The sequence below is a fragment of the Populus trichocarpa genome, chromosome 14 (assembly GCF_000002775.5).
Source record: "Populus trichocarpa isolate Nisqually-1 chromosome 14, P.trichocarpa_v4.1, whole genome shotgun sequence".
Taxonomy (NCBI): Eukaryota; Viridiplantae; Streptophyta; class Magnoliopsida; order Malpighiales; family Salicaceae; genus Populus; species Populus trichocarpa.
In genome coordinates this window covers 10028147-10047132 of record NC_037298.2, presented here as the reverse complement: position 1 = coordinate 10047132, position 18986 = coordinate 10028147, and the positions used below count along the sequence as shown (strand labels likewise).

Sequence of the window (18986 nt, the reverse complement as noted above, 5' to 3'; positions counted from 1 at the left end):
TGCTTTATTGCATCACCAGTCCTTCAAACTTTTATCTTATTCAAAACAAGTCCTTCAATTATCGAATGCTTCTTTCTAGGTCCTAACCACTTTTATCATGCTATTTTCACCAGTTTTAGTGAAATTACCTTTGAAAATGGCGCGTGTCAATTCCTATTTTATACTTGGTGGTGAAGTTAGTAAAAAAAGAAATCTATATAATCTAAGTATGAAAACTCAACTATAATCTTAGACCTAATTGGATATATGACAAACATGTAAGAATTTTTTTTTTTGTTCATATTTGTTCACAGTTTTAGTTAATATTTGGAAATGCAGTTGAAATCGTGTTTTTTAAAATTTAAAATTTTATTTTTATTTAAAATTAATTTTTAATGTTTCAAATCGTTTTGACGTGCTGATGTTTAAAATAATTGTTTTAAAAATATTATTTTAACGTATTTTCAAGTGAAAAATATTTTAAATCATAATCGCTACCACATTTTTAATTACGTAAATGTTGGCAATAGGTTAAATTAGACTTGTGATTAAATACATTTTTAATTAAAAAAAATATAAAGAAATGAGTCTTGCGAGTGAAGAATTTTATAAAAAATTATTAGGTGAATTGAATGTATTACTTGATATAAACCAATCAGGATACATCATCTTATTTAACCAAATCAGTAAACATGATTATATAAAAAATGATTTGCAAATAAAGTTTTTATATTTAATTATTACATATATCATGTTTCAACCCACGAGTGCTCAAATGTGTGTTCCATAAATTTAAAAACGACCTGTCTTCCATAAAAAATATTTACCATCTATATTTACATGAAAACTTTGTAGAAAATTACTTCAAGAAAAGAAAAAAAAAAGAATAAAAAGATTTTGTTTCCTGAAACGGAAAATATCCTTGGTTTATAATCATCAAGCAGTAATAAACCAAGCTCACGTAATAATAATTAATATCTCAAGAAATATTATCATTGTCTCTTTGTTTTTCTTTTATCAAGAAATTTGCCATTGTTAACCTAATTGCTAACTAGCAAAAACTACAGGGACTGCTGTAAAATCTAAACGTTTCATTTCTTTATTAAAAAAAAAAAAGTCCAACTCCATTTCTTGCAGCTTGCAGCTTGCAGCTTAGTTGTCGGTGGAGTGAGGTGGGGTCAGCTTCTATTCTTTCAAATCCAGCCTGTCATTGCATAAACAACCTACACTTATTCCCCAATCTAGCGAATCCTTACCGTTGATCTCTCCCAAACTTGTCCGCCCTTTAATCACCTCTGGGCTTACGGAAGCCGAAAAAGACATCCGATCTAACACTCTCCAGTTCTTTTTAGTTTGGTCTGTCGGTCTCTCTCTCTCTCAATATTCGTTTCCCCTTCAACTGAAGCTCCACATTCTCCCCGGTAAGTTAAGATCTTCCATTTCTCTCAATTTCCGATGCTTCCTTCTCCATTTTAATGATCTGGGTCTCTTCCTGATTCACTGTTTAGGGTGTATACTGGGAGAAAATTACGGAGATGATGAAGATTTCCATCTGGATCATTCTTGCACTTGCTTTGGTTAATTTAGCACTTGTTGTGAACGGAGATGATTCGGAGAAGACAATAGTGAAGACTGTGAAAGGAAAGAAATTGTGTAAAAGAGGATGGGAGTGCTTAGACTGGTCCGAGTACTGTTGTAATGAAACAATTTCTGATATCTTCCAGCCTTACCAGTTTGAGAACCTGTTTTCGAATAGGAATTCTCCTGTGGCACACGCTGTTGGATTCTGGGATTACCGGTCTTTCATTCTTGCTTCCACCAGTTTTCAGCATCTTGGGTTTTGTACCACCGGTGGCAAGGCTACGCAGATGAAGGAGCTTGCTGCTTTCCTTGCTCACGTTGGCTGCAAAACCTCCTGTTAGTACTCGTTTTTCTTTTTTAATTAATTGATTTAATCCATTCTTAACCCTATAAATTGTTTTTTTTTTTTTTGCTGTTAAATTAAATCTATCGGATCGAGTACTGAAAGTAAAATAAAACTGTGTGTTTTTTGTGATTAAATCTTCCTGGGTGACCGAATTTCGAAATCTTTGTTAATTACTTGTGCTGGATAGGATGCGTTGATTTTTTTTAATAGAAGTCTGTATGAATCACGTTATAGTGAAGTTTACAGAAGTCATAGCGGTTGAAGGTGTTCTGCATACATAATTGACAGTGATGGTAATTTTAGGTGGTTATGGAGTCGCTACTGGAGGACCATTGGCCTGGGGTCTTTGCTACAACAAGGAAATGAGTCCTAGCCAGACATACTGTGATGATTTTTACAAATACACCTATCCTTGTACTCCTGGAGCTGAATACTATGGCCGAGGTGCCATACCAATCTTCTGGTATGTTACCTTCCTTTGTGTCTACAATTTAACGATCATTTGCTTTTTTATTTGTCTCTTCTTTTGACACTCCTATCCTATCTCATAAATGTACCAACATATTTTCTTTCCATGGAGATAAAATTATTGGAATAATATTTAAATGTGTACAAGTTCAAGTCTGTAACTTGCATTGGTAGATCTAGTTAGATGTAATATCAAACAGAAGCTATATTTTTTATTCCCTCTTTGCTTTTAAAAATGTGGAAAGCCCATGGAAAAATTGTTTTTCTGCATTGTTAGAACTTAACATCCAAGAGAATTCAGATCATTTTTATGCTGCTCCTGTAACCATAGGAACTATAACTATGGAGCTGCTGGAGAAGCTCTGAAGGAGGATTTGTTGAGCCATCCTGAGTACATAGAACAGAATGCCACCCTTGCCTTCAAGGCTGCAATGTGGAGGTGGTATACCCCGATAAAGAAATCACAGCCTTCAGCCCATGAAGCCTTTCTTGGCAAATGGAAGCCCACCAAGAATGATACCCTTGCTAAGCGGGTTCCTGGTTTTGGCACAACAATGAATGTTCTCTATGGGGATCAAGTTTGCGGCCAGGGTGATATAGATGCCATGAACAACTTCATCTCCCATTATCTATATTACCTTGACTTGCTGGGTTTGAATAGAGAGGATGCTGGGCCCCATGAATACCTCACCTGTGCCGAGCAGGTTGCATTTAATCCATCTACTTCCAGTCCTTCAGCATCCTCCTGAGCTCTTCATTCATGCTAGTTCAAGGCAGCCCCCTCGAAATTATCATACCGATGCTCATAAATAAAGAGTGGGAAATTACGCATGCAAGATTATTTATTTTGAGCTTTAGTCTGTTTGGGAAGCTCACTTATCTGGACAACTATACCATATGGATTGATTGTATGTTTCTGTAGATTTTAAGATTCGTCGTGTCTAAATTCCTTGTTGTGTCTGGTATGCAACATGTACTGTATCTACCATTTTGTTATTCAGTGTTCTTTCGCAGGTGTACTTAAGTTTGGAACCAAGTGCTTTGTTTCACACAAGTTATCCTGTCCAACTTTTTTTTTCTTGTTTTTGTTTTTGACACATAAGTTGTTTTGTCATCGCTTTTGGTTCAAAGGACTATGCAATTTAGGCAAATTCTTTCCAGCAATGATTCTATTTACCAATCACAAGTTGCATTGATGCTGGATGACCCTGAACTCTTAGCCGGCTTGTATCTTGTATCATATATTTCAACGCTTATCAATCCTTTTTCCTCGATAATATCTTACTATGTTCCGTTTTCTTGTCTCTTTTTTTTTTATACTTCCGATAACATTGGCTAGGCTCCTCCCATTTATAGGCAACAAGGGACTACATTTCCCTTTCCCCCCTCTTCTTCACTTCAATTTCTGCGCCGCGTCTTCTCCCTCTCTCCAATCTCCATTTCCCTCCCCCCCCTTCACTTCAACAAGGGCTCCTCCCTTTCTGGTTTCAAGACATTTTTGACTCTTCAAAAAGATAGATCTTAGACACATATACGGACTAGAACTAGATCTATAGAGGTGGGAAATGATTGTTTGTATAGGAGGAGGAGATGGGGAGAGGGACGCATCGCCACCCCAACCCCAAAGCATTCGCAACGCCGGCATTTCTTTGGCTGACGTTTTGGTACCCAGGGGATCACCCAGTTCAACCCATGTAGTGATTGTGATGGATGCCTTGAGAGGGTTCTCCTGGGAGCCCTTCCTGTGGGCGCTTGACCATGTCACTGGCACTGGCTACACTATCACCCTTCTTGGCGTAATGCCGTGGATCCCTCTTGCATGTAAATCTTTTATTTTTGTTTTATTTTTTTTTATTAACATGGATGTTCGGACCCGTTTATACACATCTCGACTAATTTTATGGGTCCTGAAGTTAACAATTATGTAAACCTCCAGTGACCCTGAGGTTTATGAGACTCGAACTAGTAATCTTTAGAGAACAAATCTAGGGTCTTACTAGTTAAGTTTTTTATTTGTTTTTTTTTTAATTTATTTATCACATTCAATTTTTATCTGTGTATTGATTTTATTTATGCCAATTACCACACACTACCAGGCTGTCAATGGCCAAAGGTTGAATTCCCCGCCCCTCAATCTCTCTTACAATTTCTTTTGACCAAAGTAATTGCCCATTACAGCTTGGAACCAGATCACCTAATTACAATTTTTTCCTTCTCAAGGGGAAGATATTAACTTTGATTTGTAAGAATGTCAAAGTATTGATGTTTTTTTTTATGTTTAAAAATGAATTAAAATTATTTTAATTATCAATTTTATTTATCATCAAAGTCAAAGTTAACTTCAATTATAGTTAATTATATATCTTTATGTTTTTTATAACTTCATGACCTCCTTTTTAGTTTATACATACTAGTTTTTATGTACGCGCAATGTTGTGGGGATAAAAAAGATTTAAACCCAAAAAATAAAATGTTCAAGTTTTGAGGAATTTAGAATTCAGTTGATTGATTTTTTTCAATTAAAATATTTTTAAAAAAATATATCTCTTATTAATCTTAACAAAAACACAAAATTTTAAATGGGAATCTTTATTTATATTAAAAAAAAAACAAATATTTTATGGTTGTTAAAATAATTTAAAACAAATATCAAAATATTATGTACATAGTTTATGTGTGATTTAAATATAAAAATATCCCATCACTACTTAATAAATATTTAGATCTCGATAAAAAAATAATAATCGTATAATTAGATTTTTCCCCGTTAATTAGAAATTCTAGCTTCACCAATTGTGTAGAGGAGCCAAACAATAAATGCGTAATATTCTAAGTATAAGTAAATTATGATGACTTTAATTCAGACTTTAAATTAATTTTGCGTTTCGTTTGTGCTGGCTAGTGTCGCTGAAGACATGGTTAGACGTCTGGACATTTGATCTTGGAGATTGGTCGGCACTCAAGGGTAGGGGTGAATGGAAGAATGACCAGAAGTCTCAGAAGATTCGTGGGATCATCCAGCTCTGCGACCAGAAAGGGGTTCGCAATTAATTTTCACACATAAATACCAAATTCTTGATGATAAATTAACTGTAATTAACCAAGAGAAATGCTTTTTCGTATTATGATATCATATGTATGATGTCGTCTTGTGCAGGTGGTTCCTTGCATGAAAGTTGCAATGGGGCATCCCTTGAAGCTTGTGGTTCTCGAGCAAACCACAAGTCTTCATGCAACCTTTGTTGTTATCGACAGGCATCTGAAAAAGAACAAAGCATTCTATGCCGACAGACTGCCAAGCAATGCAGTTATAATGAACAGTGATGGAGGTGTTGACATGCTGAAAATCCGATCTACCGATCTCTCATGTTCAACTCCAGAACAATCCCCAGCAACTTTAAATATTCCACTGCCTCCTCAGATTATGATCTCCGAAGAGCTTTCTGTGCTTCTCAGGTCCAGAATCCATCAACAGGCTGCAGATAATGATCATCAAAAAGACAACTAATTAAGGAAAATGTACGCACGTACGTACGGGTGTTGAATGTTCTCCCAGATTTCGAGTGCATATAAAGGCATATAGCCTAAGAATCTCTGTTTTTCTTTCTTTCCTTTTCCTTTGGAGCTAACGAGGGGATGCAAAATACTTTACGAAATAATATGCATAGAAGGTCTTGTGGTCTTATGATCTTATGATCTTGTACAAAAATATAAGAGATTTTCTTCTCAAATTTACATATGTTTACTCACAATGGACCATTATGGATATTGGAAAACAAATATCGAGAACATCACCACCAAATAACAAGATCAGTTAATGGAAAAGGATCAAATCGGCATTGTTTTGAATAAATACGTGGGTAGGACATAGGTAGAGTCAGATAAACCCAATTTGTTCCGGCATTCTTGATGAATATTTGTTTCCAGTACATCTCGTTTCTGCTACTACCATGTATGGTTTCTCTTCCTATTAGAAATGGTGATCGTCTTGTCATTTTGCAATGTCTAAAAGTTATGCTCTTAAGAGGCTTCATCCATTCTTCTCTTATTATCTCTTTTGACATGGGACCATAAATGCCATACCAGAGTCCACCCTTTGTTTTTCTGCTGGTAAGAATCTCCTTTCCTCTACAGGCTTGATGGGTTTGGTGTTTTCGTAAATCAAAGTTGTTTCGCCACAGTGAGGGAATTTGTATTGATCCCATGCCCCTTTCTTCTAGATGTGTACCTTGTGGGTTTTGATCTGTATAGCCATACAGCTCTTCGATCGATGTGTTTCCTTTTATTTCACTGTTCATGTCGTTGGTCTTTCTCTCCCTCTGATCCCCCAATTCCTCTGTATATGAGCTTGCCTAATTAGGAACAAATGTGGTATATATACAAATATGCACCAGCCCATGAACCATATAAACTCCACTACTACATCACTAGCTATGAATTTAAGAGGTTATAAACTTCCATTGGCCAAAGAATGGTCTGGTCAGGTATATTTAAGAGGCAATTCACTGTATAGAAAAAACTAGATCAACTATCAAATGGAGTGGAAAGGAAAGCAAATTATTAATTAACTATTAACTATTAACTAAAAAGATTAAAACGCGTGGGAAATTTAGTGTAAAATATATTGTTTATCCTTCACGTGACATTATGGATTAACTGTTCACAATACTATTTTTTTTTTTTATTTAACCCTTGTTATACCAAATTATAAATTAATTTGTTGGAGGAGGGTGGAGTTGAAAGACAAGGAATTAATGTAAAAACCACAGGAAATGGATAGCTTTAAAAAGTTTGGATAAAATATTTATTATAGCCTCTATACTTTATAAATTATAGATATTGTCTCTCTTTAGTTTTCAAAATTAAAAGGAAAAATAAAAAAAAAGCTTTATTTTTCTTATTTTTTTACTCCTAGTATAAAAGAGGTAAGAGAAAATTGTTAAAATCTGGTGTTAGAAAGAAAAACTTTTTGTTCATACCTATTCCGATCACCAAAACAACTGAAATTGATGTAAAATTATTTCTTTTGATAAGAGAAGCTTATATTAGAGGTTTTTTTACCTTGAAATTGCTAAGAAAAACATATATGATCTTAGTTAGATTTTTTTGTTTTAGGTTTTGGGATGGTTTTTTAGGTTTTTTAGGCTATGAATAGGTTTATCAAGTTGCATGTAATGTTTTCTAGATGTTTTTGGTAAAAAACTGGGTTGAAAATTCGGTTTTCAGGTAAAAAATTCATCAATCTTTTTTTTTCCGGCCACCACAGTAACCGAAAATTAGGCAGTACAGATGATACGTCATCTAATTTTTTTTCAAAAGAAAATTAGTGTGTGCAACATGTCATTTGTTTTAGATGCGAAAACAAAAACAAGGCTTGACCATATGGGCCCTAATAAAATGGGCCTAACAGACTGACCTGGCTTGCTAGGCGCTGCTACGCCTGACTTTTTCTTGTCTTTTTAATTATTTATTTTCAATTTTATATATATATTTAGATGAATACCCCTTCTCTCTTTTATTTTTTAATAGAGCTTTTTTAAATGATAGTCATTTTTTTTGTTATTTTATATATATATATATATATAATGCTCTACTAACAGATCCCATAGACTAAATCAAATATTTGAATCTCTGACTTGGTGTAAACTTGAACCACCTTCACTACTTGTAATGCTCAAAGAAGCAACGACATTTTATAAGGGTAACATCCACCTCAAATATGCCCAAATTATATATGATGTTTTGGCTCTACAAAAATAGGCACAAGACATGAAAATTATCGACTGCTCAAATAATAACCCCAACTGTATTTGACATTTTTGGATAATCTTGAGAACACATCAGATAGGCAATTGGGCATTTGGATATAACATGGGAGAGCAATGCAAGGAAAAACATCAGAAAAAGTTTACCACTGACTTTCTCATGGCTTCCACCCCCTCTTCAAGTCCTATTTTCCAAAGCCCTGTTGGATGAATGCATGCAGATCTCCATGCTTCCAACTCCATCCCCTTTTCGCCACGGTTTAACCCACATATAATGGGTGAGTGCAATCCCATCATGTTCAATCAGGCTTCTGTATAGACTTAAGAGGTGCCACTTTAAGCCTGCAGAAAGGCCAACAGACCTTTCTGGCCAGTGAATGAATATCGTGACAGACGTGTGTAATACAAGGGGTCTTGTTATATCAAAACTCAAATTAAATATAAGATGACCTAAGCCATGTAAAAAATCTCTGTACACTCAAACCTGGGACTAGCTGTAACCTTTGTGTGTTTCCCCCATTCACAGTGGGAAGAAATATTACCCAAAGTGAATGTCCAGAGAAAAAAAAATTCTGATCCACCATTCATCAATAAATCTAATGATTTCTTTTTTAATATTTGTTCTTCTATATGTTAATTTTGACCGTCGCTATTCTGTACTGGTTTCAGCAAACTAAACTGAGCAGCAGTGTACTTAGCAGCAGCAACAACAACATAGCCCATTGCACATTCAAACTGCGAGCAGAATTAATATAGTGGTAGCCTACTAAATGTACAGTTCCAGTCCGTTCATCCTGCACTTGGATGCTTGAAGAGCCTGAAATCAACAACAATAAATTCAGCATAAATGGAACTGGATACCAGAAACCTAAATTTTTAACTGCATATATGATTTTCACCTAGCAATCTTCAGTTATAAGTCAAAACATAAGTAGCATTAATTCTCAAAACTTTTGGAAATTTCGAACCAGAACACAACAAACAAGATATTCAGCTCTTGGCTTGAGTGTGATGATGCAGTATAGGAACAATAAAGTTTACTTGTTTATTTGTAATTTAATACATTTACAATTTTATTATTATTTGACTGATGATGCATATATGATGTTATTGTAATTATTAACAAGTAATATTTTATTACGATTCTTATTTCCTATTTAGTTGAGGATAGAAGTTTCTTGGTATCTATATAAACATCATATCCTTTGTAGAAGGAAACCCTAAAACCGAACTGATTGATTCAATGAAGTTATTTCAATTTGAAGTTTTAAGAGTTCAGTTCTTTTTAATCTTTAGTATGGTATTCCAGTTTATGCTAAAATTAAATATCACTTGATTTCAAATTAGTATGCCAGTCCTATCAGTCTGATCGCTTGTTTTTCCTGATTATATTATGAATATGTCTAAATACCACAATGATGAACCACAAATTATCAGACCATATTCTAATAACAAAAACCACTTGCACCAGAAAGAAATGTAAAACAGCAAACCAAGATATTCAAAAGCATAAAGGAAAAATAATTAAAGACTCACAGTTATATTCAGTCCATCCAATGGCCTGATTTTCAAGATCATACAAGACTAGTTTATTTGAAAGTACTAAATCTGCAAAAGGAAATGAAGAAGAGAAAGGATTAGAAGAATTTCGCAAATGATCAAAGTTTCTACTGATGGATAATCACAGCAGATGTCCCCTTGAATTAGTTGTGTTTTTATGGTGGAAGAAGACACTAAGTTTCCATGATCTAAGAATAAACTACAAAAGGATATGTTTGATAATTTACAAACTATACACATTCCATATAAGAATAACACCAACATGTATGTATTTTGCTTATACCTCCCAAAAGTGTCATGTTCCTTCTATCCCTCGATTGCACTCCACTGTTCTGCCATCCAATACACCACAAACCTTCCTGTAAATATCCAAATTAGTAACCGGGTTAATTTATCTTATTTATTAATGTAAAATTTTGATAGCAAACACAGCTCAGAAATTCACCACCGAATGAATAGCAAGCATGGTGCTGTATAAGATATGCATCTGAGAAGAAAGGCAAGGCATTAACGAAGGATAAGGCAAGGAATTTATGAAGCCACTGGCAAAGTGACTTTTAGGCCTTGAGCAACTTCTACAAGACAAAGGACTTCACCAAAGAAGTTATCTAACCAGAGATGGGCATTGGATTAAGCAAAACAATTGACATGGGTTCACGTATGATCATTAACAGTTGGGAAACAACAATAAAAATGATCCAGGGAAGCAATGGCAAGAGACCATACCCCCCCACCAACAACCACTGAGTAGGGGACAGTTTGAGAATTATGAGAAACTGGTTGGACTTTTAGAAGGACAAATTGAAGGTCAGAACTTAGAGCATTTAGGACAGCCATGTACAAAATAGAACATTTTGTAGTGGAGAGGTAGAAGGTGGAGGGACCTTTTATGAGGATTAGATTTACAGTAACAAAGATTTGAAGAAGGAATTTAAAACAATTTCTTTGACAGAGGGGCTAACTGGATAAAGAACACACAATTGGGTAAAGGATGACGGTTAAAACAACAATAGGGTGGCCAATGGCTATCAATAAAAGAGTGCTGTCAGAGAACTATAGAGGTAGAAATAATATGTGACCCATTCACACACATACAAACAAAATCTGTAAGCATGGCTACACACACATACATACAATTAGGAATATGAAGGCTATGTCTAATGCAATGATAGCCTTGTGCCTACAACCAAGATGTTGACAGTTTGCGCCCCCAGGTAGTCACTTCACGCAAAAATGCTAAAAAGTATGACTTCTCCAGACTTCCTTGGTACCCCAATTTGGTGGGATCATAAAAACACAAAGGCATCAACTTCCCTGAGCTATTAGTCAACGATCAAAACAGTCCCTCAACCGAAAGATTTTATTATTTGCTACCTTAAACTTTCAAATTCACAATTAGTCCTTCTGTTGGGTTTTCATTAAATCTTAACGAAGCATTCCAACAAGCCACTATTTGGCATGACCCAGCCACCTTTATCACCATTTTCACCTAAAAAATCATGCCCGTAACATCCAATATTACTTTAGCTTCTAATCACCATTCAAGCAAGCTCTAACCACAAGCCAAACTTTATGTTTTCGCCTGAGATTTCTAGGTTATTTCGCCTTTACCTCTGTTCTCTATGTTTTTTTACCCTGCTATCCTGTGTCAGTGTGTGCACGTCTAAAAAGTTGCTTTTATGCCCTAGCAACACAGGGGATTCTATCATATTTTAACATTTGATCCGTCATTGTGCTTAAATAACAGATAAAGTACAAGCAAGTGCAATGAAAAGAACTGAATAAAAACAATGCAGTGCCTACTAGGGATTGCTTTGAAAAAAGAAAATCATTGCTGCATAACTGCCTAGATGAAGTCCAAAATTTCAAATTATTTTCCTCGAAAACCATGTAAAAGCTGAATTCAATTCATTGATAGCTTATGAGCTATTAAAAAACATGTCCATTACATATAACACTAGATGATTAGATTTGAGGCCTGCAGTCTTCTAAGGTACAATAAGGAGATGAGAAGCTATTCTAAAAGAAAAGAGCAAAAATATGCTAGAGAACTGCAAAACCAAAGCTGTAAGAATTTTTACAGTGCATTATACTTACAAAGGGAAAAAGATACTCGTGTGGATAAACCTTCAAGATAACTGAGTTTTCAAAATGGAAAGTGACATTCGGAAATCCATCATCCAAGCTGCATATGAAACAAGAAATGTATGAGCAACTCCATTCTGCACCTCAATACTGAAATATTATTCAGGAGGACATCCGCGTGAAGTCTGAACAAAGTATAAAGTTACTGTAAAACGATAATCAATTTCCGAGAATCATTGTTAAAGAAATTAACAAAACTGAGAAACAAACACTGGTCCCTTAGTAGACGAATTATGACTGAAAGAATCTGAAACTGAGTTTCGTGTTTAGTCTACAGATCATTAAAGGAAGCTCGAGCTAAATGAAATGAAAAGAAAGGACTCAAATTTATGCACTTTTACCAGCACAAACTTATACAGTAAGAATTGCTTTTCTCAAATTTACAGCCATAATCCATGCAGAAGTAGTCATAGGATTTGCTTTCCTGTTTTGCTTCAACTAACATTAATCTTCAAGATAATACAAAATGAGCCCCAAAGGCTCACCAGAGTAGTGAAAACTTACAAGACACTCAACACAGAAACAAATCTGAAAGGAGAAGAGAGTAAAGAACATAAACACAATCGGTACACCTTCCAATATAAAAGGTAGCATATATATTCATAAGACTATTACCATTTTTTTAATATGATATCCATTAATGAATTAGCCATATACTGATGTTTGATGCGTGTGAAACAAAATCAGATGTACAAGATATAAAATATCATATCTGAGAAGAATACAATTTTAAAAGATAACCATAAGAGAATTTTCAAATTTATATCTTGAAATTAATGTTCCTAGAAGCTTTAATGAAAAATAACAAAAACAAAAGCTACAGACTGTACCTGTCAGAGTACTGGAAACATGTATATTCATCACGAACAGTATGAACTTTCAGATCAGGTTGCTGAGAGATTATCTGATAAAGACAAAAATCACATAAGTTCACAATTTATAACGAGAATTACAGCAAACAACAGCTATTTAAATCAGAATTACAGCAAACAACAGCTATTTAAATCATATACCTTACTTACTAATGGCTTATAAACCATTTCTGGAAGATAAGCTAAGGTTGTACCACTGTCTATTATAGCACCCTTTCTGTCCCCTGCCTCAAATACATCTGTTGGAAGACTTAGGAATTCATGACCAACTTGAACTGCCGTCATATTGACATTGTAATGGGGCCTAAAAATTTTATAACCAAAGTGTAGCTTCATATATTAAATTCCATACACCAAGATCTAACACACCTAAGAAGAACACACTAAGTGTTTAATATTAAAATAGTCATGGATGAAGAAACAAATCCAACTTAAAAAGCTTTAAGATCATGAGCATGGAAGAAACCCTATCCATTAAACCATAACATAAATTTGGCATTAAATGTTGTAAAAAGTTGTTATATTGGTACTGAGACTTAATTTTCAACATAAATCTGGCAACTGATACATATGAACTAATGAAGCACATAAAATCAGCTCCTATCTTTTGCCATGTAATTAGCAATAAAAGTTCTTTTGTAAAGTGAAGATTCAAAAAGGAACTTGTTTTGTCTTCTTTTCTTTTATTATATGTTTGGAAGATTCCTTATACTCCACTTTGTATGTTTTTATATTCATCTTCCAATTAACATCTTTCTTTAATAAAAAAAAAAAGGGTATCCCTGAACCTTAAATGAGAAAACATACAGCAATTTCAAAAATAAATCACGTACTGATTTGGTATCAAAGGAGTCATGTTAACTTTTGGTTGCACAACATGCCCAATAACAAATATTCCACCTCCATTTGTACCATCTAAGCAGTGCGCAAATATCTTCTTCACTTTTCCAGTTACTGCCAGCTGTGAAATCATCGACGAATTTGATTTTCCAAAACCAAGTATCCCATCAAGTGCTTCTTCATTAGATGACCCTAGATCTCCTGATTGTCTAGCACCACACCTATCTCATCATCACATCAACTTGATCAATGTCAGTAGGTAGAAAGACAATAGTTATAAGAACAAGAGAGAGAGGGAGGGAGGGAGGGAGTAATTGAGAAAAAATGGATAAACAATAGATACAACATGCAGATCTATATGCATGTGTATATGTACACAGGATATGGGGATCAAAATTAGTACTAATTACTAAAACGACAAGAACCTAGTTAAAAAATAAACTTGCAAGTTCCTAGGCAAATATTATTGACAGCCATTTCAATTATGAAATTTGTAAGATTTCAAAATTAGCTAATTGAGTGCATGGAAATGGTTGAACCAAATATTTCCAAAGACAATGAATGTCAACCCAGGTCATAAATAATCAACATAATGCTATCCATTGGTCATTGTACGAAATTTAAAGAAGTATGATCAAAGTTTCTTCTCTCAATGAATAAATGTAATAGAGTTAAACCTAAGCTCTAGTACATTTTTTTTATTTGGATAAATTTTCTGATCTCCCTTTTTCTTTAAGCCCCCCCTCTCCTTCACTTCTTCTTCTTCCTCTACTTGCCAAATTAACCCTAGATAACCAAAACATTACCTATGAACTCAGCATGCTGCGAGAAATTTCTCTAAAGACAATTAAAAGCCAAGACTGGATTACAAATGAGGACATTGAAACACTTTTTGAACAATGTGGCTTGTTCAAGATATTAGCCAATTGTGCCTCAATCTACTAGCCAACACCTTCAGCATGAATGAGATAAGCTACATAACTGAAAGCTCTTAGAAAACTACAATGAAAGTGAATTCCAAAACCAATTGAGATAAATCCACAGAAACGCATCTAAACTGAAATCCTAAATTTGAAAACAAGCACTTACAATCTATCAATTGGTAATACTAAGTGGCCTGGGTGGTTACATCATAGCAATCTCATTCATATCATGCCAGCATAAGAACCTAATATTCTTGGATACTTCCTGATGCATATTTGATAAATCTAAAGCAAGTTCCAAAATCTTCCTTTTGGAAAAACATGCAATTTTCTTTTTATGCTCTGGATGATTGTTCCTTAAGACAACCTTTTTATGCATAGACTTGGATTAATACCATAAATGGCAGCAAAATATATACTGAAATTGTTCACAACATATATTTAAACTAACATAGACAAAGAAATGTGTCCAGAACCAAACAAAGACAAGCTGCAACCATTGAATATTTAACAATGTAACAACAAAACAGCATACAAATAACAACACAATTATTTGTGTATGTATCCAGCTGACTTTTCAAAATTTGTAATTTCGAGATTTGCACCTTGTATCATATCCTTTTCTTCTAAGGTACCCAATGTCATTCACTAAGTAAAATTCCAGCAAGTCCCCTGAAGACCCCCTTTTTATAGATAAACCCGAAAGAGTTTCTCTATGAACAAATACCTTCGAAAGATCAATAAGCAAGACAAAGAAAAGGTGACAAAGAAAAAACTTAGGTCCCAAAGTTTCCTCTACCTTGGGACCGCAGCACTCGTCCATTATATCCTTTTCTTCTAAGCATGTGAAGCATTCAATAACCTAAGAAGCACCTTAAAATGAAGTTTAAACCCATTAATCAAAACTTGCGTACCTAGTAGTGGCATGCAAGAACAATAACAAACTCACCCAAATATAACACTTCCATTTGCTGCAGTAGTTTTGAGATCACCAGAAACTCTAGCATACTGCACAACATCCTTGACAAAATAACCAGCAGTGGAACTCCCATCTCCATAAATCTCAAGATACGGACAAGACATATTAGCGGTGCAGCCAGGTAATTGACCCCCGTTTATCTCATAGCAAAACTCTTGATCACAAGGAACCAGCTTCCCAGTGTCTGACTCGTTTATATTATATAAAGTAAGATCAATCTGCAAAGAAATAAATAAAATATTAATTCAGAGATAATAATAATAACAATAATAATAAAGAAAAGAAAAGAAGATGAACATCAAAGAGAAGGAACAGAGGGGGAGGGAGAGAGGCATACACCAAGAGAGCTAGTTTTTGGGCATTCTCTGCATTGAATACAATTAACCCACATAATATCACTTCCTGTATCCACTTGTACATAGTAGTCCTTCGTCGGAGTTCCAATCCCTATCTTAGCATAATATAGCCTACAGATACATATTCGGACCCAAAAAAAAATATTGAATAACAATAATAATAAAAGTAAACAAAAGTGAGGATTATATGTATAGAAAAACGAACCCGAGGATATCGGGACGACCGATGCCGCCGAGGGGAAGATCGACTCCGGCGAGAATACGGAGCTGTCGTTGATCGTCGTGTGCTTTTAGGTCACTGAGAGAACGTTGAAGGCCAGCGTATTTGTATTTGACGCTAAAAACTCCGTTGTTTGCAGAAACAATTGTGAAAGAAATCATCATCGTAAGAAGAAGAACACGGGACTGAGCCTCCGCCATCATCATCAGCATGTCCCCTCCACGACCCACCAAACTGGAATTTGGTGCGAGCGAGAAAAGCAGAGGAGAATAATAGCACGGTTTAATAATTTATTTATCGGAGGGAGGGGAGGGGAGGGCTTTTGTGTGCACGGTGGGGGTGGACCCGCACAGTTTGCCGTACTCACAGTTTTCGTTCCGCGAGGGGAAGCAAGGGGAGGGGAGGGACGTGAATTGGCGTGGCTTGGCGACTGCCGTCTCTCTCTTTGTTTTCTTTTTGTTAGGACGGAACGGAGTTACGGTTCTAAAGTGGATAATTAAGGTCTTGGCATCTCAATTTCTCGTGCCACCGTTAGTCCAGAGTCAGCTTCCCCAATTTCCGTTAAATGGCCACATGGTGGTTTTCTATTAGTTAGACGCAATGTGTACAAGTCCACAATTTTGAATCTAACATCAAATTAAATTATTGTGTTTATATTAGCACTCAATTGTCTATTTCATAATATTATAGGATTGTGTTTGTGATAAATCAATACATAGGGCTCTCTCGCTATTATTTAAACTCTTTTTCACCTAGATTTTTTATTTATTTTTATGTTTTAAAAATATTTTAAAAAAAAATTAATTTTTTTTTATTTTTTTACTTCAAATTAAATTTTTTTTAGTAGTTTTAAAATGTTTTTTTAAATAATATTATTTTAATATATTTTTAAATAAAAAAAATTTTAAAAACTATTATTATCGTACTCTTACCTCGTGAACCAACAACTTGTTAATTTCGTACAAAGCACTTTCTTGATTTTTTATTGTAACACCAAATTCACTTTCACTCTCCAGTAAAAAATAAAAACAATAATATTTATATATAAATATATAAAAACAATATTATATTAATAAAATACTTTAAAATATAATATTATTAGAAAATAATAAATTACTAATATATTTATACTGTCATGAGTAAATGTGCAAGATGTTGCTCGTCGTATTCTAAAATCTAAAAACCAATTGGAATTCCAATATTAATAATTGACTTGTCTTTTATGCTATGTTTGGATTTTCAGGTGATTGGCCCTACAAGCATCTTTGCCAAAGCCTTATTCTGCTTTTCCATGCATTCCTAGCATAAATGTGTTTGCTCATGTGAACTACTGCAGAATCTGTCATTTTGGCTTTATCCTAGCTATTCATGATCTCTAAGTGAAATTCATCTCTCATTTTGATACTAGCATTCCAAAAAAAAAAAAAAAAAACATAGTTGAGCTCTTTGATATTATATAATGATAAGATGAAAGTATCAGGTTATGTCTTTGAAGATTCAACGAGGAAATACTAAGAATGGAAAATTTGATTGAACATATCATCACTAAAGCCCTGGTTAGTGGAGTCTATAACTACATGTTATGGGAACGTCTATACACTCTCAATGATAAAACACGTATCGATGTAAAACAAGTGATGAAGAACCACATTCAAGTAGAGGAAGTCAGTGTGACTAAGCAGGATCACCATTGTTTCTAAATAGCAGAATCTCCACAACATCACAAGGGGCATATTCGTGATTGCTTGATATTCCCTGAACTTCTAACAACGCCTCTCGCCACCACACAAGCTGAGGTGTTAACCGTCATCAAGAAAAAGGACTTCATGCAATACCCACCTCTACTTAAAAGTAATTCAATTACAAGATGTCTTAATAAGTTATGTCTCTTTCACCATGATCATGGACACAAGAAAAAAGAATGTTATGCACTCGAAAAGAAGATGGAAAGATTGATCTCCAGATGATACATTTAACATTTTATGAAGAAGGAGATGCAAATGAAAAGGCAGGAAAAAAACTCATTATGTGCTGGCTAAGAAAAAATAATTTTTTAAAAAAAATCTCATTATCTTTTGAACCTTTTGAATAAAAAACAATAGTGTTTGTCCATGTCTCCATGAAAATCTTCATGTATCCAATGAAATGTCTATAAAATCTCCATGGCAGGTCTCTATTTAAATTCTCCAGGTTTTCTTGACCACCTGTCACTAAAAAAGAATAGTTGATCGTTTAGTTTTTGTGACTTTAAAAATGCATTTTTAAATGCATACACAAACTAATTTACTTTTTCACTCATTTCTTATTACCACATTGCTTATTTGCACAAGCAACGCCATTAAATTCTGTTTTTTCTCATACAAAAACATTGGTAAAAATTTACATGAAAGATTGACCAAAGCTACAGCCTACAGGCATGACCTCAAAGCATTTGTCTCTCATGCGGACCACGCTAGGGTAACATTTTCATGCAATTCTAGCCAAAAAAAAGTAATGTTTATAAGTATAAGTATTTTCCAATTATATTTCTCAAAATCTTTCAAATATATATGTTCAAAAGAGGGGGGGTAAGTGATGATGGAAGAAAACAAAAATGAAAAAGTATTTTTTCTAAAACTTTTGTTTCCAAGCCTAAGTGGTTGGACTTCTAGCCATTTAGACTATGCCTAAACGGATGGAATTTTATCGGTCAAAATTCGATTTAAACCTAATGTTGCCCTCATCTAACTACTCTACCTGCCACACTTTTTCATGTATTTTTTAGGTTTCCATGAGTCGTCCATACAAAGTTTTCATACAATTTTTATATGCATACACATAGCTTTTTATATACATACACACGACTTTTTATATGCATAGTAGATACTTTTTTCTATACTAATGGCAGGCCATCACTAATATTTTTTATCAATAGTATATGTAACATAACAATCATGGCATAACACATCAACC

At 34.4% G+C, this 18986-nt stretch overlaps 3 protein-coding genes across 3 annotated transcripts; 2 read left to right on the top strand and 1 right to left on the bottom strand.

Moving 5' to 3' along the window:
- The first annotated feature begins 1228 nt into the window (after positions 1-1228).
- LOC7462014 (chitinase-like protein 1) lies at positions 1229-3428 on the top strand. The gene is made up of 4 exons (XM_002321053.4): positions 1229-1400; positions 1488-1896; positions 2210-2369; positions 2706-3428. The coding sequence occupies exons 2-4, from the start codon at positions 1515-1517 to the stop codon at positions 3121-3123; spliced, it is 960 nt and encodes a 319-aa protein (XP_002321089.2). The 5' UTR covers positions 1229-1400; positions 1488-1514; the 3' UTR covers positions 3124-3428.
- Positions 3429-3505: 77 nt separating this feature from the next.
- Positions 3506-6089, top strand: LOC7466320 (uncharacterized). The gene is made up of 3 exons (XM_002321052.4): positions 3506-4195; positions 5277-5413; positions 5532-6089. The coding sequence occupies exons 1-3, from the start codon at positions 3940-3942 to the stop codon at positions 5880-5882; spliced, it is 744 nt and encodes a 247-aa protein (XP_002321088.1). The 5' UTR covers positions 3506-3939; the 3' UTR covers positions 5883-6089.
- A 2055-nt stretch (positions 6090-8144) lies between these two features.
- On the bottom strand, positions 8145-16485 carry LOC7466319 (aspartic proteinase 36). Its single transcript, XM_002320398.4, has 10 exons — positions 16020-16485; positions 15796-15925; positions 15429-15676; positions 13550-13777; positions 12858-13020; positions 12675-12748; positions 11797-11884; positions 9983-10058; positions 9676-9747; positions 8145-8956 (listed from the first exon to the last, which is right to left on the bottom strand). Exons 1-10 carry the CDS (start codon positions 16244-16246, stop codon positions 8805-8807), a joined length of 1458 nt encoding a protein of 485 aa, XP_002320434.1. The 5' UTR covers positions 16247-16485; the 3' UTR covers positions 8145-8804.
- Positions 16486-18986: the final 2501 nt, after the last annotated feature.